The following is a 23,980-nucleotide window of genomic DNA, read 5'->3' on the forward strand; positions in this document are numbered from 1 at the left end:
GTCAGTGGATGGAAAATTCTGAGACATCAAGTTTAGTGGGATTCTTGCTGACCTGACTTAACAGGATTCTTGCTGAAGGCAGGCCCAGGTGATCAGATTGCAAGGATAAGAGATGAGGAATTTGATCAGATATCAACAGCGATCAGGTATCAAGGGTAGGAGAGTCTGTCTAAATGAACTTTGTGGGATTATTGCCAACATTGGACTATGCAGGCTCAGCCAGCTTGGGCCAAGGTGTGGTCTTAGTTGTGAAGAGGTTTCAAAGGAGTCTGACCAATGGTTGGTCGAGGAGAGAATCTTTGTCAGTACATCTGTGAAAATGTTTAAAACTCTCAATGCTTTATAACCTCAGCATTAGAAAATCAGTTTCATAAAAGAGCTACGTTCTGTAATACTATGTTAATATTAACCAATTAGCATTAATATTAACAATCAATATTAGCTAATGTTAATATTGATTAATTAGCAGTAATTAGTTAATATTAACTAATAAGCCAATATTAATATTAACCAATATTGGCTTTGTAACATTCAGAATACTAATAGTGTTTTTGGAAAAACAGTGTATTACTCTAAAATTATTTAGAGAGCTTTGTAAGAATTTTATTCCCACCAGGGTAGTACCTGGATTTTTACTTTATATACTTAAAGAAATTATTCTAGACCAAGGCCCTTGTACTTAGAAAAAACAAACCCTTTCAAACTAGAGCTTAGTACTTAGAAAAAACAAAACCCTTTCAAATTAGAACTCCTTCAACTACAAATAAAAATGTGTTTTAAGAATCTGGAGTATAGGTGGGGAGTTAAGATGGCGGAGGAGTAGGGGACCCCTTTTTCAGCCGGTCGCCTGAATCGAGCTGGGTAAGTACCAGACCAGCCTGAACATCCACAGAATCAGCCTGAGACGCAGGAAGATACATCCGGATCTCTACAAATGAACATCTCCAGCGCTGAGTATTGAGGTACGAAGCGGGGAGCCGTGAAACCACGCACAGATATCAGAAGATAAACGGAAGGGGGAGGGAGCTGCCGCGTTCAGGTGCCTGGAAGCGGTAGCCACCTGCATGGGGGAGCGGGCGGACTTGCGGACCGGCACCCGCAAGAGAGCAGAATGAGACCGTGAGCCGGAGAACGTGCGCCACCAGACTTTTCACGGAACTCCGGTGTGCTCACTGGAACCAGATTGAGACCTGGAGCTCCAAGAGCGCACCGGGCGGCTGGCGGCTGGCGGCTGGCAGTGTTAGAAACACAAAGGACAGAGATGCGCCAGCCCTGGAAGTGAGGGCTGGGACGCTGGGTGTGGGGCGCACATCCTGGGACGCTGCAGGGTTGAGCAGCACCAACAGAAACAGAGTTAAAGTGACCAGATCATCAGTGGAGAACAGTCCGCGATCCCTCTGTTCTGAGACAGAGGCTGAGATTCGGCCGCTGCTGCTCTGACTCTCAGAAAAGGCACAGCAAACCGCCAGGGAAAGCCACCAGAGAAAGCCACCAGAGAACAAAAGCCTGGAAATACCGGCTCACGGTGTGCCCATCCCCATCCCCCCTCTCAGGGGACACAGAGACTACCCAAACAGGGTTGCCTGAGTATTGGCGCGGCTGGCCTCTCCCCCAGAAGGCAGGCTGAAAAATCAAGAAGCCCACATCCCTAAGATCCCTATAAAACAAGGGTGCACTGCCTGGGTCCCGGTCAATAATTTGGGCTCTGGACAACCCCGCAATCCCTCCTCATCAGAATGACGAGAAGGAGAAGTCCCCCCCCCCCCCCCGCCCAGCAAAGAAAAGACAATGAGTCTGTGGCCTCTGCCACAGAACTAATGGATATGGATATAACCAAATTATCAGAAATGGAATTCAGAGTAACAATGGTCAAGATGATGTGTAGACTTGCAAAAAGTATTAACGAAAATGTTAATGAGAATATACAATCTCTAAGGGTGGAAATGAGAACGAATCTGGCGGAAATTAAAAATTCTATGACTCAAATGCAGTCAAAAGTAGAGGCTCTGACGGCCAGGGTAAATGAGGCAGAAGAACGTATCAGTGAATTGGAGGATGGGATAGTAGAAGAAAAAGCTAAAATAGAATCTGGACTCAATAAAATCCATGCTCAGGAATGTAGGTTAAGGGAGATTACTAACTCAATGAAACGTTCCAATGTCAGAATCATCGGCATCCCCAAGGGGGTGGAGAAAAACAGAGGTCTAGAAGAGATATTTGAACAAATTGTAGCTGAAAACTTCCCTAATCTAGCAAGGGAAACAAACATTCGTGTCCAAGAGGCATAGAGGACCCCTCCCAAGTTCAACCACGACAGACCTACGCCACGTCATGTCATAGTGGAATTCGCAAATATTAGATCCAAGGATACAGTATTGAAAGCGGCCTGGGCAAAGAAATTTCTCACGTACCAAGGCAAAGGCATCAGAATTACATCAGACCTGTCTACACAGACCTGGAATGAGAGAAAGGGTTGGGGGGGCATTTTTAAAGCTCTTTCAGAGAAAAACATGCAGCCAAGGATCCTTTATCCAGGAAGGCTGTCATTCAGAATGGATGGAGAAATAAAGACCTTCCAGAATCTCCAGTCATTGACCAATTTCGTAACCACGAAACCAGCCCTACAGGAGATATTAAAGGGGGGTTCTGTAAAAGTAAAAAGGCCCCAAGAGTGATACAGAACAGAAAGTCACAATCTATAGAAACAAAGACTTTACTGGCAACATGGCATCATTAAAATCATTTCTCTCAATAATCAGTCTCAACGTAAATGGCCTAAATGCTCCCATAAATGCGACACGGTTGCAGATTGGATAAAAAGACATGACCCATCCATTTGCTGTCTACAAGGGACTCATTTTGAACCTAAAGATACATTCAGACTGAAAGTAAAGGGATGGAATACCATCTTTCACGCCAATGGACCTCAAAAGAAAGCTGGGGTGGCAATTCTCCTATCAGACAGATTGGATTTGAAACTAAAGACTATAGGTAGAGACACAGAAGGGCACTATATTATTCTTAAAGGATGTGTCCAACAAGTGGATATGACAATTATAAATATATATGCCCCCACCAGGGGAGCAGCAAGATACACAAGCCAACTCTTAACCAGAATAAAGAGACATATAGATAAAAATACATTAATAGTAGGGGACCTCAACACTCCACTATCAGAAATAGACAGAACACTCATGCAAAAAATCGACAATGAAGCAAGGGCTTTGAATGCCATACTCGATGAGTTGGACCTCACAGATATATATAGAACACTACACCCCAGAACCAAAGAATACTCATTCTATTCTAATGCCCATGGAACATTCTCAAGAATAGACCATGTTCTGGGACACAAAACAGGTCTCAACCGATACCAAAAGACTGAAATTATCCCCTGAATATTCTCAGACCACAACGCTCTGAAATTGGAACTCAACCGTAAGGAAAAATTTGGAAGAAATTCAAACACTTGGAGACTAAGAACCATCCTGCTCAGGAATGACTCAATAAACCAGGAAATCAAAAATCAAATTAAACAATTTATGGAGACCAATGAGAATGAAAACACAACGGTCCAAAACCTATGGGATACTGCAAAGGCAGTCCTAAGGGGGAAATACATAGCCATCCAAGCCTAACTCAAAAGAGTAGAAAAATCTAAAATGCAGTTTTTATATTCTCACCTCAAGAAGCTGGAACAGCAATAGAGGGAGAGGCCTAATCCACTCATGAGGAAGCAGTTGATGAAGATTAGAGCAGAAATCAATGAATTAGAAACCAGAAATACAGTAGAGCAGATCAACAGGACTAGAAGCTGGTTCTTTGAGAGAATCAATAAAATTGACAAACCGCTGGCAAGACTTATCCAAAAGAATTGAGAAAGGACCCAAATTAATAAAATTCTGAATGAAAAAGGAGAGGTCACGACCAACACCAGTGAAATTGGAAGGATTATTAGAAACTTTTATCAACAGCTATATGCCAATACATTAAGCAATCTGGAAGAGATGGAGGCCTTCCTGAAAACCTATAAACTGCCAAGACTGAAACAGGAAGAAATTGATTTTTTAAACAGGCCAATTAATTATGAAGAGATTGAATCAGTGATAAACAACCTTCCAAATAACAAAACTCCAGGCCCAGACGGTTTTCCTGGGGAATTCTACCAAACCTTCAAAGAAGAAATAATACCTATTCTCCTAAAGCTATTTCAAAAAATAGAAACAGAAGGAAAGCTACCAAACTCATTCTATGAGGCCAATATTACCTTGATCCCCAAACCAGGCAAAGACCCCATCATAAAGGAGAATTACAAACCGATTTCCCTAATGAATATGGACGCCAAAATCCTCAACAAGATCCTGGCTAATAGAATCCAACAGTACATGAAAAGGATTATCCATCATGACCAAGTGCGATTCATCCCTGCTATGCATGCATGGTTGAACATTTACAAATTGATCAGCGTGATACATCATATCATCAAGAAAAGACTCAGGCACCATATGATCCTCTCAGTTGATGCAGAAAAAGCATTTGACAAAGTACAGCATCCTTTCCTGATTAAAACCCTTCAGAGTGTAGGAATAGAGGGTACATTTCTCAATCTCATAAAAAGTCATCTATGAAAAGTCTACAGTAAATATTGTTCTCAATGGGGAAAAGCTGGAAGCCTTTCCCTTAAGATCAGGAACACGAGAAGGATGTCCACTCTCGCCACTGTTATTCAACATAGTACTAGAAGTCCTTGCAACAGCAATCCGACAACAAAAAGGGATCAAAGGTATCCAAATCGGCAAAGAAGTAGTGAAAATGTCTCTCTTTGCAGATGACATGATACTCTATATGGAAAACCCAAAAGAATCCACTCCCAAACTATTAGAAGTTATAGAGCAATTCAGTAATGTGGCGGGATACAAAATCAATGCTCAGAAATCAGTTGCATTTCTATACACGAATAATGAGACTGAAGAAAGAGAAATTAGGGAATCCATCCCATTTACAATAGCACCAAAAACCATACGTTACCTTGGAATTAACTTAACCAGAGACGTAAAGGGCCTATATTCTAGAAACTATAAATCACTCTTAAAAGACAATGAGGAAGTCACAAGAAGATGGAAAAATATTCCATGCTCATGGATCAGAAGAATTAATATAGTTAAAATGTCCATGCTACCCAGAGCAATCTACACTTTCAGTGCTATCTCGATCAAAATACCGAGGACATTTTTCAAAGAACTGGAGCAAATAGTCCTTAAATTTGTATGGAACCAGAAAAGGCCCCGAATCTCCAAGGAACTATTGAAAAGGAAAAACAAAGCTGGGGGCATCACAATTCTGGATTTCGAGCTGTACTACAAAGCCGTGATCACAAAGACGGCATGGTACTGGCACAAAAACAGACACATAGACCAATGGAACAGAATAGAAAACCCAGAAATGGACCCTCGGCTCTTTGAGCAACTAATCTTTGATAAAGCAGGAAGAACATCCGGTGGAAAAAAGACAGTCTCTTCAATAAATGGTGCTGGGAAAATTGGACAGCTACATGCAAAAGAACGAAACTTAACCACTCTCTCACACCATACACAAAGATCAACTCCAAATGGATGAAAGACCTCGATGTGAGACAGGAATCCATAAAAATCCTAGAGGAGAACATAGGCAGCAACCTCTATGACGTCGGCCAAAGCAACCTTTTTCATGACACATCTCCAAAGGCAAGAGAAACAAAAGATAAAATGAACTTGTGGGACTTCATCAAGACAAAAAGCTTCTGCACAGCCAAGGAAACAGTCAATAAAACTAAGAAGCAGCCCACGGAATGGGAGAATATATTTGCAAATGATGCTACAGATAAAAGACTGGTATCCAAGATCTACAAAGAACTTCTCAAACTCAATACATGAGAAACAAATAAACAAATCATAAAATGGGCAGAAGATATGAACAGACACTTTTCCAATGATGACATACAAATGGCTAACAGACACATGAAAAAATATTCAAAATCATTAGCCGTCGGGGAAATTCAAATCAAAACCACACTAAGATACCACCTTACGCCAGTTAGAATGGCAAAAATAGACAAGGCAAGAAACAACAATTGTTGGAGAGGATGTGGAGAAAGGGGATCCCTCCTACATTGTCAATGGAAATGCAAGTTGGTACAGCCACTCTGGAGAACAGTGTGGAGGTCCCTTAAAAAGTTAAAAATTGAGCTACCCTATGACCCAGCCATTGCAATACTGGGTATTTACCCGAAAGATACAGACGTAGTGAAGAGAAGAGCCATATGCACCCCGATGTTCATAGTGGCTCTGTCCACAATAGCCAAAGCGTGGAAGGAACCGAGATGCCCTTCAACAGAGACTGGGTTAGGAAGTTGTGGTCCATATATACAATGGAATATTACTCAGCTATCAGAAAGAACGAGTCCTCAACATTTGCTGCAACATGGCCGGCACTGGAGGAGAAAATGCTAAGTGAAATAAGTCAAGCAGAGAAAGTCAATTATCATGATTTCTGTCATCTATGGAACATAAGAACTAGGAAGATCGGTAGGGGAAGAAAGGGATAAAGGAAGAGGGGGGTAATCAGAAGGGGGAATGAAGCATGAGAGACTATGGACTATGAGAAAGAAACTGAGGGCCTCAGAGGGGAGGGGAGAGGGGGAATGGGAGAGACTGGTGATGGTAGCAAGGAGAGCACGTATTGCATGGTGCACTGGGTGTTATACGCAACTAATGAATCATCGAACTTTACATCGGAAACCGGGGACGTACTGTATGGTGACTAACATAATAAAAAAACATTTAAAAAAAAGAATCTGGAGTATAAAATTGTGTAGGACAAAGATCTCTGCTGGGAGCCAGGGCTGACCGTAGGCGTTGCTCTGTCTTTGAATCTCTGTCTTCTGTAAAGCGAATGATTCTGTGTAGCTGCGTATAATAATTTTTCTTTTCTCACACTTTGCAGTTTACACAGTGCTTTTAAATAAAAATGTTATTTAATCCTTCAACAACTCAATGAAGAAGGTATTACTATTGTCCCTTTGTAGTGGTAGAAGAAGTGTAACACTTGGAACTCTCTCAAGCTCACCCAAGTGCTTGGGCCATACCCTCAAGTCTTCCGAATTCAGATATCCAGCTGTTTACTCTGTGTCAAAGCTAAGTAGTTTGTTTTAGTCATTGTCAGGTGTTCTAAAATGAAGCAGAATTGATCAGAAAAACATGTCTGGAATATTGCTAAACTTTCTGGATAATGAACCAGCCTAATATTTCTTGTATTTTAGATCCTTATGTATTTCTGCTTATGAAAATATTATGTGGCACTAATGACGACGATTGTGCTTTAAACACAAGACCTGAGCAGAAAGCCATTGGATTTCTCATGTTAGGTTGGAGATTTTTCTTGCGAAAATCAGTTTGTTTTTGCTTGCCAATTTTGCAGGTTATTCTAAGAGTTGGGATGTTTGTAGCCAGTTAGGACAATCGGAAAGTTACCAGGACTTGGCCACTCGCCAGGAGCTCATGGCTTTTGCTTTGACACATTGCCCTCCTAGCAGCATTGAACTTCTTTTGGCAGCCAGCAGCTCTCTGCAGACAGAAGTAAGTTTTCCCAGTGAATCTCGAACTGTATGAAATGTATTTTGTTGGGTGTGTGGATCTGAGATTTGTGATCATTTTTTAAAATAATAGGAGAATTTTAATTTATTGAAGAAAAATAGCTTGTCGCTTAAGTGAAGAGGGAGTTGAAGATATTAGGATATAAAATAGTGTTGTTATGGTAAGGAAGAAAGGGTACGAGGTAAGTAGGTATGAGAGGTATGAGAAAAACAGGAAGTAATATTAAGAAGTAAATTATTGAATATAATGGGAAAAGTTAGTGTTGTCAAGCATAAAACATGAGAAATGGTCACGTAAAATATATTTGAAACCAAAGGAGTTAAAACCATCGGTGACACTGTCCTTTAGAGGCCCTTTGGAAATGGCAGGGGAAAGAGTTTTGGTTGGGGAGATGCTGAATTTTCCAAAATTCACAGGAAAGATCTGCCTGAGGGTAAATTAATGCTCTTGTTGCAAAAATATAGGAAGAGATCAATACAGGGTATAAGAATGTAGGAAGAGATTCTTGCATTCTCATTTTCATGTCTTTGTCATTCAATATGTTGTATACCAGCTTTTCCACCAGTGGGTCCCAGATCTGAAACTGGGAAGCTGTTCAGGAAGTCCTGAAGTAAGCCTGTTCTCAAAAAACTGTTCATTATGAAATAGCAATTTTTTCCTTGAAAGAAATTTAAAAAATTTTTAAATTTCCAGTCTACATTGTGAAGTGCGGTGAATTTAAAAACACAATTCTTGATAGTATGTCATGTTCTTTTTCCAGATTCTTTATCAAAAAGTGAATTTCCAGATCCATCCAGAAGGAGGGGAGAGTATCAATGTCTCACCATTAATTAGTAAAACCCAACAAGAGGTGAGTTAGTCTGAGTCAGGGAAGACTTTGAAACCTGGCCAGCAGTGGAGTGAAATGGGAATCACCTGGCCCTGTGGACAGAGGGAAGAGACTGTTTTTCTTTTAAACTTTTTTTTTTGTGTTTCGTGAAATGCAACATTCATATATAGAAAAAAAAGTACACAAAAGTGTTCAGCTCCATAAATTATCACGAAGACAGTATCCGTGAAACCACCAGAGAAACGTATGTGACCTGTCTTCCACAAGTCCCCACATATCCTTTCCCACCGTAACTTCTAGCCCTTCTTTCTCTTTCCAGAGATCACCACTGTCGTGACACCAGGTCTTTGTGACTTTTGTTCTAATTTTAAAGAATTTTAATACCTATCACACCTCTCCCAATATGACAGTTTAATTTTACCTGTTCTTGTACTTGATAGAAATAGCTCTGCTCCGTATTGCTTGTGAGATTTGTCCACACTCTTATATGTAGTGCATTTTCACTTGTTGTTACTCTGTGAAGAAATTGCAGTATTTTACAGCTGATCCGTTCTGATGATGATCGGCATTGGCGTCTGTTCTGTTTTGGCTAAAACTAAAGCTGCATCATCCCTTTGTACACGGCAGTCATGCGCGTGCCGTACCTTTGTCTCCAGCATCCACTTCCCCAGCCCTGGAAGTGATGTTAGCAGATTTCCATAGTTGCACCCTCCATCAGTCACCGCTAATGATTTTCCAGAGTGGTTTTACCGATTGCATTTCCAACAGCAGTGTTTGTGCTTGCCATTTGTGCCAATTTAGCACTTTGGCATTGTTAGTTTTTTTAAATTTTACCTATTCTCTTAAGTATTTAGTGATACTTATTTATGATCTTGATCTGCATTTTTCTCATTACTAATGAGATGGAATTAGCTCAGGAGAGATCCTCTTTTGTGAGGTACCTGTTCAGTTCTCTTGCCCATTTCCTATAGGATTTTTCTCCTTTTCCCTCACCTCTTTGATATTCTCACAAATAAAGTTTGTCTGAACCACGTAAGTATGTACAAGTCTCAGGATAGTTCATCCTGGGAGAGAAAGGAGGGAGTACATACCCCCTGACACCTTTCTTTTGGTCAGTGTTGGCTCTGCGGCATTTCGCTCTCCAGGACATTTCACTCTTCGTGACTATTTCTAACAACATCAAGTTGGCAATTTCTTTTTTAGGTTGAAGAAAGTAACCCAGTTTTTGATTTTCTAATTAGGTCAATTAAGAGATGATAATCCCCTTTATAGATTCGTTTTCCACAGAATTCCTCGAAGTGGTAAGCTTCACTTTCAAAATCTGAAATGTCATTCACATTGGAAGATGTTTATTGTGATAAGTGAGCTGCATCTAATCTTTTTTTTTTAAAGTGGCTGTATCCATTTTTTGCCAAACCCATGTGTGGTTGTGTACTATATAGTTATTTCTGGAATTCTGATACAAAGCTTCAGTTGTGGAATGTTTTGATGGGGTTACCACAGAGATACTCAGTTTTTGCGCATAGTGGAGTACATGAGTTCGCTATTTCTGTAATTCTTTCTTTTATATTAAAATTCACTTTGACAAACATATTGAATTTACCCGTGTATCCCTTTTCCAGAGCTGAGTGATCTGAGGATCTCAGAGTTGTTTGTAATGTGACTTTTTTGTCCTTAAGGGATTTACTCCTATTCTTCTGTAATGGTGACTTCAGGATAGCATCAACCAATAGATGTTTCTACAGTGAGGGAGACGTTCTGTATCCACACTGTTCAGTACGGTAGCCACCAGTCATACGTGCTGTTGAGTACTTGAAATATGGGTAGGGCACCTAAGGAATTTTTTAATTTAATCTTAATTAAGTTAAATTTAAATATTGCAGAAGATCAGACACGAAATGGAGCATTGTGTTCTGCCATAGAATGCAGACAGTGGACTTTGTCGTTGTTGTTGTTGTTGCATTCTTTCTGGATGGAAGCCATAGCGTTTTCTAGGGGCCTGGAGTGTTGTGGACATGTTTTGTCTTTGGTATGTTTTGACTTGTTGTCATGCTGATTACTCTTGGTTTGTTTTTTTCACTGGCTATGAAAGCACATTAAGTTCTGTGGTGTTCTCTCTATGGGATCCAGAGCAGTTCTTATATTGGCCAGCAGTCCCTAAATGTTTGGTATATTAGGAGGAAGCTGGCCAATTTTACTGTCTTTCAAGGTCCAGTTGAAGACCCACTTTTAATGGCACCTAATTTTTATCCCAAGTTTTGTGTCTTTTGAGCCTCTGGTCCCTCTCCACTAGTTCAGCCACATCTCTCATCTTTCTGTCTCTCTAGCCTCTTCTCCTTTCATGCCTCCCAAACATGCACTAGGTTCCAGTCCTACCAAAATCACCACCACTCTCTAGCTTTGTCAGTCCTTTGGTGTCATTTAGTTAGAGTTTTCTTTCTGCCTCTGCTGCCCTTCTTGCCGTGTGCTCTGGTTGTCTTACCCCATGATCCCATCTGAGGTATCATCTTTCTTTGGAAAGTTTTCCTTGAGTCCTCTAATTATTCCTCCTTCTTTATCCCCCATGTACTCTCACATCATTGTACCAGCTCTTGTGTGGTGTGCTATGGTATTGTGTGGTAGAAGGATGTCATTTATCTTTGCACTCTCTCTCTGTGGAGTGGTTGTCACATAGTGAACGCCTAGGAAATGTTTGATAAAGCTTAGTTGAAAACTTTCACTGCATAAAAATTAGTCTCTAGTAAAATTAATTAGAAAGTAGATTTTAGCATAAAAATAAAAGGAATTTCCCATTTAATTCATATATATGTGCTGTGGTGGCTGTTGAGATCCTGTTATGTTTTGGCCAATGTAAGGGGTGTATCGTTTCACTGTTCAGCATAGAATTGCAAAGTGTTTCTGCTGAGTTCAGCTCCGTAAGCTTATTCTGAATCCCCATCCTTCTCTATAAAATCCAGGAAGAAGCCTTTGTGACTTTTGGGTTTCCTATTTTCTCCTTCTACAATGAATTAGAAAGTGTCAACCTGGCCCTTTAGTGGCTTCTTTGGAGTGGGACACGCTGTGTCAGTCACTGCAGGTGGACACACGTTCGCCCACTAGTCTCTTTAGTGAATGAAGGAGACCACCAGCCGTCCTTTACATGTTCTACTTAGCAAGGAAAAGGAATTCTTCCAAATGAGTCTTTTTTCTCCTTTCTCTTTTTTTTTTTTGTAGCTCCTTAAAAGCTTTCTTGTCTTTGTCCTTTTTCAGCAAGTTGTAAGAAATCTAGATCTCATGAAGTGCAAATCCAAACCCTCAATGAACACGTTATGGCTTTGAATTCATGAAGCACATTTCAGAATATTATAGCTACTATTATTAGATTAAAATACAGTGCTTAGCTGTAAGATGCTGTGTGTTACACATTAACAGTAGATATAATAACCACATTAAATTATAACTCATAAATGAGAGCTGACTATATGTGTAATCTGCTTAATGCTCAAGACTTTCATTACTCAGTTGTGAAAATAGTAATTTTTATTTATATATCCAAGCAAAGTAAAGATGTAATTGCTTCACAGTAGCATTTGCATTAGTTCAAGTGAAGCCTCCAAGTTTGAAGATATTGGCTATTGTCCCCGTGAACAAGATAATACTTTAAAAATAGAATGCATATTTGGTGAATAATTACCAAAATTACAGTTTTCCAGTTTCTTATTAATGTTGGTTATTATGTTTTTTAGATGTAGCAATATTCCACCATTTAGAGTGTATTAATGTTTGTTTAGCTAGTATTTGTTAGCCAATGGTGTTTTCCCCCAGATAAATCTAATTAGATTTAGAAATGGATTATATATGTTTCCCATTAAAAAATCATTTTCACTGTGGGAAAACTTGTTATGAACATTTTAAGTGGCTATAGATTTATACAACTGGACTAACTAATGTTTAGAACTGGGGCATGGGCTAAGCATAGAGTGATTTTGAATTTATAAAAGGAGGATTATTTAAAAATATCTAGAGTTGAGGAAAATGGCAGTTGTCTTGCAGTATCAGAGACAACCATTTCTTTTTCCAGTCACCAGTTGATGGACATTTGGGGTGTTTCTACGTTTTCACTATCATGAATAATGTTGCTTTGGTGCACAAGTCTCTGCATGGAAATGTGTTTTGATTTCTCGTGTAGGTATGTAGGAGTGGAACTGCTGATTGCATGTATACATGTGCTGAAGAAACGGCCAAATTGTTTCCCAAAGGTGCTGCATCATTTTCCTTTCCCTGCCAGGGGGTATTTAGATTCCTCTGTCTCCACACTGTCCCAAAGGCTTGTTATTACCTGGCTTTTTGACGAAAGCCATTCTCGAGGATGTGTGTGATATCTCATTATCATTCTGGTATGCATTTTCCAAATAACTAATGATAATGAGCGTGTTTTTATGTGCTGCTGCTTATTGAGCTGTAAGAGGTTTGTTGGTTGTGGTGGGTTTATTATTATTATTATTATTATTATTTTTTGTTTGTTTGTTTTATTTTGTTTTAATTCTGGATACAAGTCCTCTCTCAAGTATATGATTTGAAAACATTTTTCTCTCCGTGTGTGACTTGACTTTTTAAATTTTCTTAATGGTAGATTTTGAAGTGCAAAAACTTTTAATGTTGCTGAAGTCCAACTTACCTATATTCTTTTATTGGTTCTGCTTTTGGTGTTGTAGCTAAGAAATTGGTGCTTAACTCAAGGTTATGGAAATTTATTCCTATGTTTTTTTCTAAGAGTTTTATAGTTTTAACTCTTATATTTATTGATAAGTAAGTAAAAGTAAGCCACTTTTTGTGTGAAATAACCATAGGTTTGAGGAATATCCACATATAAAAAGATGAATTTAAAATTTCTTATCATACATAAAAATTAGTTCAATGGGATGATATTTGTTTTATGTTTTATGAGATAGCTTATTCCTTCTCGAAGGATTTTAAATCTCATGCTTGGTATGCACAAAGACCAATTAATATTTTGAAGTTTTAAAAGAAACAATTTCATCTGGAATGGATTTTTGTTATAATTATCACTTTACTGTCTCTTTTCCCTAGGTGTTTTGGAATTTTGCTTTTCAAGCTTATTGTTGAGCCATCCGGTTCAGTTTAGCTTTTATCTCCCTAGACCCTGTCTAAGGATTCTGTAGTTTTGTGGTTTTCCTCACTCTAAACTCTTGGTGCTTCAGTCTAGAACCTTGTCCTAGAGTACCTTTTAACATGGGACTACCTGCTTCTTGTAATGTTGAGGATATGAGAAATACAGGCATGGAGCCAATGAGGGATTTTGGGCCTGTCTTTGTTCTCTGTCTCTCTAGGCTTGCAGTTTTATATAAATACATAGTCCCAAGCAGTGCGTCTGAACTTCTTACAGGGGATCCTTTTTCGATTCACACAATTCTCTAGAAAGGAGCATCTGGCAACCACTGCCAGCATCGGAATTCTGAGCGCTCAGATGTTGAATTCCATTGAACTTGAGTGCCTTTCTACTCTTTTCTTCAGTTATCCTCAGTATTTTGGAGCAGAGTGAGCACACTGAAACATGGGTTCATTGGTCCATCTTTTTTTTTTTTTTTTTTAAAGATTTTACTCATTTATTTGACAGACAGAGAGAGAGCAAGGGGAGCAGCAGGCAGAGGGAGAAGAAGAAGCAGTCTCTCCACTGAGCAAGGAGCCTGATGTGGGGCTTGATCCCAGGACTCTGGGATCATGACCTGAGCTGAAGGCAGACGCTTAACCAACTGAGCTACCCAGGTGCTCTTTGCTCCATCTTAACTGTAATTCATCATGTTTTTTTTTAATTAGAAAAATTAATATAGGCTTTTATTTTAGCAATCCCTTCAAAAGGAGATATAGTTCAGATAATTGACATTATTTGGCATATTTTATTGCTGAAAGCAAGATAAAAGAAAAAAGAAATGTGAAACATCTGTGATAAAATATTAACATTTGTCAACTTTTGATAAGTACATGGAAATTTGTAGTAACTTTGGTCTTTCTACTTTTTTAAAACATGAAATAATTTAATCAGCACTACCTTAATATGATGAGTTCTCTTTCTCCTCTTAGTTCTTTCTACCTATACCATGAATCCCACTGCTTTGAGGTAAACATTTTAGTTTATATAGATATCTTCCAAACTTTTTTTGCGTATAAACATATTTTCTCTGCAGCTATTGTCTGTGTCATGAAGAATTATTATTTTATTTTTTAAGCTAAAATGGAATCATATTGCATATATTAATTTGAAGCTTATTTTTGTCATATGATGTTATTTGTCATAGATATATGCTTTTCTCATTATATACAGACCATTTCTATAAGGGTGGCTTAGTGGTCATTTGATGCACATACAAAGATTTAATTATCTTTTACTTTGTTTTTGAACATTTAGATTGTGTTCGATTTTCCTCTACTTTAGACTGAAATGCAATGAGCATTTTACGTACACATTTTGCATAGTTTTACTAGCATTGCTGTGGGATAAAGTGGTAGAAATGGGCAGATAATTTCCTGTTTTTTTGTGGCATATCCTCCATAAGTTTGTGTAAGGGCTGATTCTGCTTTCTTTACTGTCCTGATGCCAGCACGTCACTGGGAATTGACTAGGTCTTCATTAATTTTTTTTTTTTTTTTGGGATAACATTGCCTGAGGAATGTTTTCTGTGGGAGACTGAGTTTATGGTAATCTGTGATGTCTGCGAACTGGATGATAACATGGCGCCAACACGATTCAGAACACTCAGGCATTTCAGTCAGTATGTAGTGTTTCCTCTCTGAGAGCTGACCAGAGGAGGACGTGCTCTGCTCATTGGCATGCTTGTAGGATAATGTGTTTGCTCGGTGCATAGCTTGATGGTCAGGAGTGTGCTCCTGTCATTCTGATTGGCCCAGATTTCCATTCCTCACAAAGGCTTAGGTTAGCTGCCTCCTCCTTTCACACCCCCATTGGTATTCCAGGCTTTCTTCTTTCTTTCATCCTACCCTTTCTTCCTAGGGCTCATGCATTTCTAATATAGTTGTTTTGTTTTCTTTAAGTTTCTTTGACTCTTTTAGTAACAAAGAATACGTTTTTTACTTTTTAATTAGTCTTTCTGTTTAAATCCACTTGAAAAAATAACTTTCCAAAAATAATATATCTTAGTTTCAGTGAAATCTGGGGGATTTGATGGTTTTCTTTCCTTTTAAGGAGGCCTTGTGATAGGACCACTTAGCCCTGGAGGGACTTATAAGTACTGTTCTGGGGGACTTTTCCTATACTCCTTTGTTTTACACTAACAGTGGCCCCATCTTCTTTTTCTCTTGTTACCTTTTGCCTACTCACCATGAGTCTTTCTCTTCCCTGTTTCATCACAACAGCTTGTGTTTGGGTCACCAGTGCCCTCTTGTTGCTAAATTCATGGATCAAATCTGTCTTTATCTCAACTGACCTACCAGTGGCCTTTGATGCATACTTGTTTCAGGGACAACCTATTTGTCTTCTTTTACCTCATTGGCTGCTTAGGCTTATCGTGTTTGCTGGTCCTTCCTCTTTTCCCCAGCTTAACTGGTAGATACCCCAGGTCTCAGTCTTTAAATCTCTTCTCTGCCTATACTCATTCCCAAATGATTGCACCCATTATTATGACTTTAAATACCAACTTTGTGCAGATGATTCCCGCTTCTAGCTCGAGCCCTATCTTCTGAGTTCCAGGCTTGTGTACGGCTGCCAACCTAATATCTGTACTTAGCTTTCTTACAGACATCCATCTCAATTTGGCTTTCCTCAGCATACTCCAGTCATATTGGCCTTCTTACCATTCTTGAAACTTTCCCATCAAGTTCTCCCTATGGGTCTTTGTACTTGGCTGTGTTCTGCCTGCAGTGTTCTTCTCCCACATATCCAGATGACTTGTCCTCGCTTCCTCTGGGTCTCTGCTCACATGTCTCCTCAGTGAGAGCTTCCCTGCTTTCTGCATACACAGTTCTACACCACTGTGTTTTTCTTCCTAGCTCTTATCCTTTCATTGATCTGATATACTTCTCTGACATGCTTTCTGTTTATTTTTTGCTTATCTCCTCTTGGAATGTAAGGGGAGATCTTTGTGGCAGGAGCAATGTTTTGTTCACTGCTATTTTCAGTATGTAGAACAGTATCTGTCCTTGTTATACTTAATATAAAAGAATTTGTTGAATATGTGAATAAAATTAATGAGGAAGGTTAAGATGTAGATATGATGAGTGGGGATAAATTCTGTTATAAGGGGAGGAATATTTGAATGGGGTCCAGTTTGATAAGTTCTCAGTTCATTGGTGAAATAAAGCAAATTTCCTATTTGCCTTTCTTTCCTAATGTACTATGAGTTCTTTGAGAGCAAGGACAATATCTTAATCATCATGGTAACTCTCTTGCCTAGCCCTGGGTCTTAAAAATAGTAAGCATGCCAGAAGTATGTGTTCAGTAAATTTATTTTGTGGATGCATTTAGAACTGCAAATCATTTATCAGAAGTGATTTAAAAATTGGGCATGGTAAAAGAAAATAAAAATATACTTCATATACCTCTGTTTTTCCTAAATACAGACCTTAGTCTTAGTCCAAGAATGCTAGGAGATTCAAGAAGGGTTTGAGTCCCAAGGCCTCTGACATCATGTGTCAAATTTGGTGTATGTGTGTGCATTCTATTTTGGGAGAATAGTCCTGGAGAAAGGATTACAGCTTTCATCAGAATTGTATAGGGGTTCATGACTCGCAAAGGTGAAAACATCTAAATTGTAGCCCAGCCTGTTAATTAGCAGGTGAATTAAAGGAGAGTCAGACTTTATGGTGAGTGACTTATTCCATGGGGCATTTTTCTACTGCTTCTGCTGACGGGTATTTCTACGAGTAGCATCACCAGTAATAAAGATTGCATTCTTAATATTTTGAGTTTAGGGTGAAATTTACTGTAAGTGTTAGGTACAGGGAAGAGCTTTGGATCATCTAAAGATCTGTTGGAGGAGAAGGGATAGTGGATGAGTTCAGTCTGAGTGCTCTTTGTAATCCTTACCTAGTTTATGTGTACCACCAACTCAGTTTATAGTGGACAACCAGATTTCTCAGAAATTAACCCATGTGTTATCGGCCACCAGAGAAAGCAACTCCAAAATAGATTATTCATTATAGTACTCCATCAGCAAGAATTGTTTCTGTAAGCCAAGGTTGACATGGGGGGTATTCTTGTCCTTATGAACCTGATCGGTGATGGTGTCTATTGTAGAATCTATTGTATGTGTGTGCAAAATAGAATGCACACACATACACCAAATTTGTTACAATAAGTTAACCTTTGAGCTATGTAACACACTTGAGATTAATGAGATTTCATGTTAAATTTTATGCTGGGAGTTGTTGATTTGGTTTGGGGGATTAATCTATTTCTGCTGTTACACATTCTAAATTAATTAGCAGTATGCAACTATGAATATAAAAAGTGCCAGTAGTACTCATTTGAGGAGTAAAATTTTGCCTAACCTCTTTTTTCTTTCCCCATTACATGTAGTTGAAAGAAAACTATTTTCCTCATTAATTACTGTAGTTACAGTATAATCTTGGTAGACTGTCCCTAAGTTCAGTGCTTCTTCTGTGGTCCAAATGAGCCCTTTATTTTACTTTATCTTTTGTAATTCTCATTAGGGGACTCTCTCACAATCCTTTTATCTTGTACATTTCTGAGCATATGAATTTCATTTATCTTCTAAAACAAACTTTTAAGTTTTATAAAGTATCTTCAATTTCCTATCTTGAGTTGGCTATCCATTTGAACTAGAAGTAGAGTTTTAGGTTCATTTTATGGAATGGAATAATTGATTTATAGCCTGTACTTTTTGGTATCTTTCAATTGACTTGATTTTCCTTTCAGTGAGGTGGCATTGTATGTAAGTGCCATATTTCTTACCTTGTTTATATTTTTAATTCTATACTTGGATTAGTTGATGACATTCAAATCATTCAATATACCCTCTCGATTAAGGAGATTCTAAAGATGAACAAGATTTGAAAATGTGGCATGAAATCTTATTTGAATAACATTTAGCTACTGTAGGTGCAATGTATTAGGCTTTAGAAAATGAATCCTCAAATAGTTAGAGAGGCAGTAAAACCAGACTTCTCGTATATATCTACGGATACAAACTACAGGTTAGGGATTTTCACATACTTTGAGGATATAGTAATAAATAAACATAGTCCCTACCCTAGAAAAACTACTGTCTAGTTGGGTAGACAGACCAAAAAAATCAAAATATCAATATATTATGGTAAGTGCATTAGAAGGATGCATCTAATGCTACAGGTGCGTAGGAGAGGGGGTAGTACACTGTCGTAACAGGATTTTACTTACAGCAAAAATATTACCTGTCAAGGAAAATATGGAAGAGCATCTTGGTGACCTTGGAGTAGGCAGTGATTTCTTAGATATACAAAAAACGCTAATTATAAAGTCAAAACACTGATAGATTGGAGTAATTTAAAATTTAAGAACTTCTATTAATCAAAAGACAACATTAAAACAATAAAAAGATAATCTGCCAAATATTCACAATTTATATCTTTAATAAGGGATGTGTTTCCAGAATATATAAAGAATTACAAGTGAATAAGAAAAACAGATAACCGACAGAAGAACGGCAAAACACTTGAACAGACACTTCACAAAAGAAGATGCTCAAATGGCCAATATATACATAAAAAATTATTCAATTTCATTAGTCATTAGGGAGATACAAATTGAAACCACAGAGAGGTACTATTACATGCTCGCTGGTACTGCTAAAAGGAAAAAGACATGTAATACCAAGTGTTGACATGGATGTGGAGTGACCGGATCTGTTGTAATTGCTTATTAGAGTATCAGTTGGTATAACCATTTTAGAAAATGTTTGGCACTATTTACCAAGTCTGGACAGATGCATACTGTATGTCTAAGTAATCCTTATTCCCAGAAATGCATATGTTCACCAAAAGATAATTATTAGCATGTTCAGGGCCACACCGTTGGTGTTAGCTCCGAACTGCAGAGTATCCAAGTGCTCATCAAAGAAAAAAGGTTAAGTTCTGATATGTCCACACCATACAATACTGTTACATTAACAATGTAACAGCATTGCACTAATAGTGAGTTGGATAATCTTCAACTACTTGCAAGAGTATGAATGAATTTATGTTGGATGATAGAGATCAGAACCAAAAGAGGACATAATTCCATTCGTATAAAGTAAAAGAATAGGCAAAACTAATTTATGCTGCCAGAAGTCAGAATAGCATTTATCTTGGCCATGGGAGTGGCTGGAAGTGACCAGGAAAGCAGCATCTGGGATGCTGGTGTGGTCTGTTACTAAGTACTGATTACCTGCGTGTGTTACAACTTCTCAAACTGTACACTTATGTGTACACGTTTTTTAATATATCGCATCTTTGAAAGATCTCTAAGCCTGGATTAAAGACAGGAAGAGAGAATGTATATCGGCAGTATTGTCTTTGTATCATGGAACTGTGAATACGTACCATCTTTTTTCCCCCTCAACTTTTGATTTTTTCAAGCCATCTTTAATGAGGTTTTAGTTTTACAACAGAGAAGAATAAATGACCTTAAATATGTGTGTGTGTGTGTGTGTGTGTGTGTGTGTGTGTGTGTGTGGGTGTGGTATGTCAGAACCCTATGAAGAACAAGTGGGCACACATTTTGATAGCCAGACCTGGTCAAGAAGAGAGGAAACACCCTTAGGCCAGTTGCCTGTGGGCAGCATATTCCGCTTACTGGATCTGCAGTTTACTTTTCCATCATACGCCATTCTCCTACCTACTCTGCCGTGTTACTGTAGAACTTAGGAATGACCATAGGAAGCACCTGCCCGGTACCTGACACGTAGCATGCGCTTAGCAGATGGTAGCCATTATGTTTCTTATATAGTACAAACGGGACTTCTACTAGACATTGGTCTTGGGGGAAAAACGTGTCTAGATCTTTCTTATTCTTCTCTGTGGACCTGGTCCTCTGTACATTCTTCCTCAGTAACTTGCGTTGCTCATTTTTACCCCCACTGCATCCAGCCTTGCTCAACTGACATTGAATGTTTGTGTTCCTGACTTTTCTTCTGTTCTTGTCTTCTTTTTCTCAGCTCTTCACTAAGACCCACCTGGTGACCATGTACTTTATTTCTTAGAAAGTTGGATTTCTCTGCTTATCTGACTTATCTCAGGCCCTTTTCACTTTTAGAAGGATTAGAACTAAAAACATTTACACTTAATGTATGCATTCAGGTAGACAGAACACCATATGGTAACCTCATACCAACCTCCTAACCGGATTCTTGTGCCTGGCATAATATTGTTAAAACACAAATCTCATTATGCGACTCCCTTTGTTTAGAGTCCGTCAGCGGCTTCCCATCTGTCAGGGCGGAGTGGAGGCGCTCTGGGCTGGTCAGCGGGGCTCTTGCTCCAGTCCCTCTCCTTCCTCCATCCTGCTGTTCTGCCCCTTGCCCTTGTGTGTCAGCGTCCGCACCCTCTCTGACTTGCTCAAGATTCCTCCAGTTGGCCGTGTTGTTCCATTTCATGCTCTTGTGTTTGTGTAAGTCTGCCCGAAACTCTCTCTGTCATTCTTCCTTTGGAGCCCCTGTCATCTTTCCTGCTGGAATATTACCTTCTCTGTGAAGCTTTCTGTGGTCGTGCCTCCAGGCAGAGGAAGTATGACCTCTCTTCATGTTCCCATGGTGCTTTACATGCACCTCTGCTCGAGAAGCTGATACTGCTTTGCAGTGACGTGTCTGCATCTCTGCCTCCCGCCCTAGTTTCAGAGCACCTTGAGAGCACAGACTTTGTCTTACTTGTCTTTATCACCTCATTGCCTGGTATTGTACATGACACTGAGTTAAAAGTCACTCAGTAACTGCCGAGTAAATGAAAGAATTCTCATTTGTTTCTGGGTTGTTTTTTTTCCGGTTTTTAAGTAATTCAAAAATATAGCTAATAAATTGAGATGCTTACTATATATTTTACATATGTTTATATATATACACACGCACACACATCTATATCTACATGTCTATATCTGTATAAAAAGAGAGAATGTATACTTCAGATTCCTTCCAAGCTTTATTTCTGGCAAAGAACTATTTTTGGCAGTGTTATTCATAGAGGGACACGTAGAGCTGTTTCCACTCTGTGCACAGTTATTAGGGGGGGAAACTCAGAAGCTGAGTGAAGCCGAGTGTACAGGATCTCCAGAGCTTTCAGTAGCTCAGAGAGGGGTGCTGAGGCCGGACGTGGTGGGTCACGTGCACAATGACCAGCGGTCTGGTGGGAAAAGGCCCTGCTCCATAAATGCAGGTTGGGAACTGGAGGTAACATTGCCAGTGTGCACCATCAGGAGCTCTTGGCTGGGGTTGTGGCCTTCTAGAAAAGAGGGGCCTCTGGAGTGCAGGAGGTGGAATCAGCTTGTTTTCTTCTGTTGCTTTCAGTCAGATATGATGAAGCAGCTGTCTGTGGTATCAAAATGGAGAGTAAATCAGCCTCCACCACCATCTCCTCACACAGTGAAGAAATTAAGGAAGGAAAAGAATTGTAGTAATGCTACCATTAAAACTATTTGTGTTTTTTTGTGTTCCCTTCCAGTTTTTGTGCCCAGTCACCTATGAAGCACTTTGTGCAGTCCTGGCACATAGCAAGCTGTCATCATGATTACACTTGAAGGGAGAATTCTATTTTTCCTACATAGGACTTTCTTCCTTGTCCTTTCAGAAGTGTTGGATAGGGGTGCCTGGGTATCGCAGTCGTTAAGCATCTGCCTTCGGCTCAGGGCCTGATCCCAGGGTCCTGGGATCGAGGCCCACATCGGGCTCCTCCGCTGGGAGCCTGCTTCTTCCTCTCCCACTCCCCCTGCTTGTGTTCCCTCTCTCGCTGGCTGTCTCTGTCAAATAAATAAATAAAATCTTAAAAAAAAAAGTGTTAGATAATGAGCTAAACCCCAAACAATTATTTTTAGCGTGGTTGCCCTTATGAGTATAGAAGCAACTTAACGTGATTTTTTCCTTATTAACGTCCCTTTTTTACGTTGTTGTTTTTGTAATCAAATTATAATGATTGCATTGAGTGGGTAGTTTATACTTTTCCCAATGGCCAAAAAGCCCATAGGAAGCATGATTTTTTTTTTTTTTAAAGATTTTATTTATTTATGTGACAGAGAGACAGCCAGCGAGAGAAGGAACACAGCAGGGGAGTGGGAGAGGAAGAAGCAGGCTCCCAGCGGAGGAGCCCGATGTGGGACTCAATCCCGGAACGCCGGGATCACGCCCTGAGCCGAAGGCAGACGCTTAACAACTGCGCTACCCAGGCGCCCCAGGAAGCATGATTTTTTTTAACTTTTTTTTAAAAATTAGATATATTTGACATTAAGGTATACAGCTTATTGATTTGATTTTTTTTTTTTTTTTTTTTTTTTTTTAAGTAGACTTCATACCCAGTGTGGAGCACAACACGGGGCTGGAACTCATAACCTTGAGATCAAGACCTGAGCTAAGATCAAGAGTGGGATGCTCAGGGGCGCCTGGGTGGCGCAGTAGTTAAAGCGTCTGCCTTCGGCTCAGGGCGTGATCCCGGCATATGGGGATCGAGTCCCACGTCGGGCTTCTTCGCTATGAGCCTGCTTCTTCCTCTCCCACTCCCCTTGCTGTGTTCCCTCTCTTGCTGGCTGTCTCTCTGTCACATAAATAAATAAAATCTTTAAAAAAAAAAAAAAAAGAGTGGGATGCTCAACCCACTGAGCCACCCAGGGGCCCCTGATTTGATACATTTCTTTTGTAATATGGTTACCATTGTAGCTTAGCTAACACCATTACTATGTCACATAATTGTCATTTTTTCTAGTGTTGGGACAATTTTTTTTTTCGTGTTAAAAGCATAGTTTAGAAAATCTTACGAGAAACCTTAAAAACTGGACAGATTATAAGTATTAGTTAGTATAGCTTAAATTCATTTACTTTTGCAAGTAAGAGTAAAGTTCACAATGGTTTTCTAGAAGCTAAGTATCCTAACATGATGTTATTTGTTTTCTTTTGCTGCTATAACATATTACCACAAATCTGGCTACTTAAAAACAGTGCAAATTGATTATCTTTTCATTCCCATGGGATAAAAATCTGGCAGACTTGGGTGGGTCTCTCCTTAGTCACACATGGCCAAAGTCATGGTGCCGACAGTGCCGTGCTGTTTTCCGGAGCTTCTAAAGGAGGATCTGTTCCCATGCTCATTCATGTTGTTGACAGAATTCAATTCCTTGTGGTTATAGGACTGAGGTCCCCATTGCCTTGCTGGTTGTCACTTGGGGACTGTTCTCAGCTTCTAGATGCCACTCACTTCCTGTGGCTTGTGGCCTCTTCCTCTGTCTTCAGAGCCAGTGATGATGGGTTGAGTCCCCTCGTGCCTCAGGTCTTTCTTGCCTGTGCCCCATGGCATGTCCCAGACACCCTCTCTCTGATCCCAGCTGGGAAAG

General features: G+C 39.4%; 1 protein-coding gene across 1 annotated transcript in view; it reads left to right on the forward strand.

The window, feature by feature from the left end:
- The window catches only part of NBAS (NBAS subunit of NRZ tethering complex), a 339,918-nt gene that overhangs the window by 183,719 nt on the left and 132,219 nt on the right, over nt 1-23,980 (forward strand). Inside the window, exons 34-35 of the mRNA XM_045807103.2 lie at nt 7,456-7,613; nt 8,392-8,481. Of these exons, the coding sequence (XP_045663059.2) occupies nt 7,456-7,613; nt 8,392-8,481 (248 nt within the window). The remainder of the gene's footprint in view (nt 1-7,455; nt 7,614-8,391; nt 8,482-23,980) is intronic.

Source organism: Ursus americanus, chromosome 7 (genome assembly GCF_024610735.1).
Source record: "Ursus americanus isolate L20-20 chromosome 7, mUrsAme1.1.p, whole genome shotgun sequence".
Classification (NCBI taxonomy): Eukaryota; Metazoa; Chordata; class Mammalia; order Carnivora; family Ursidae; genus Ursus; species Ursus americanus.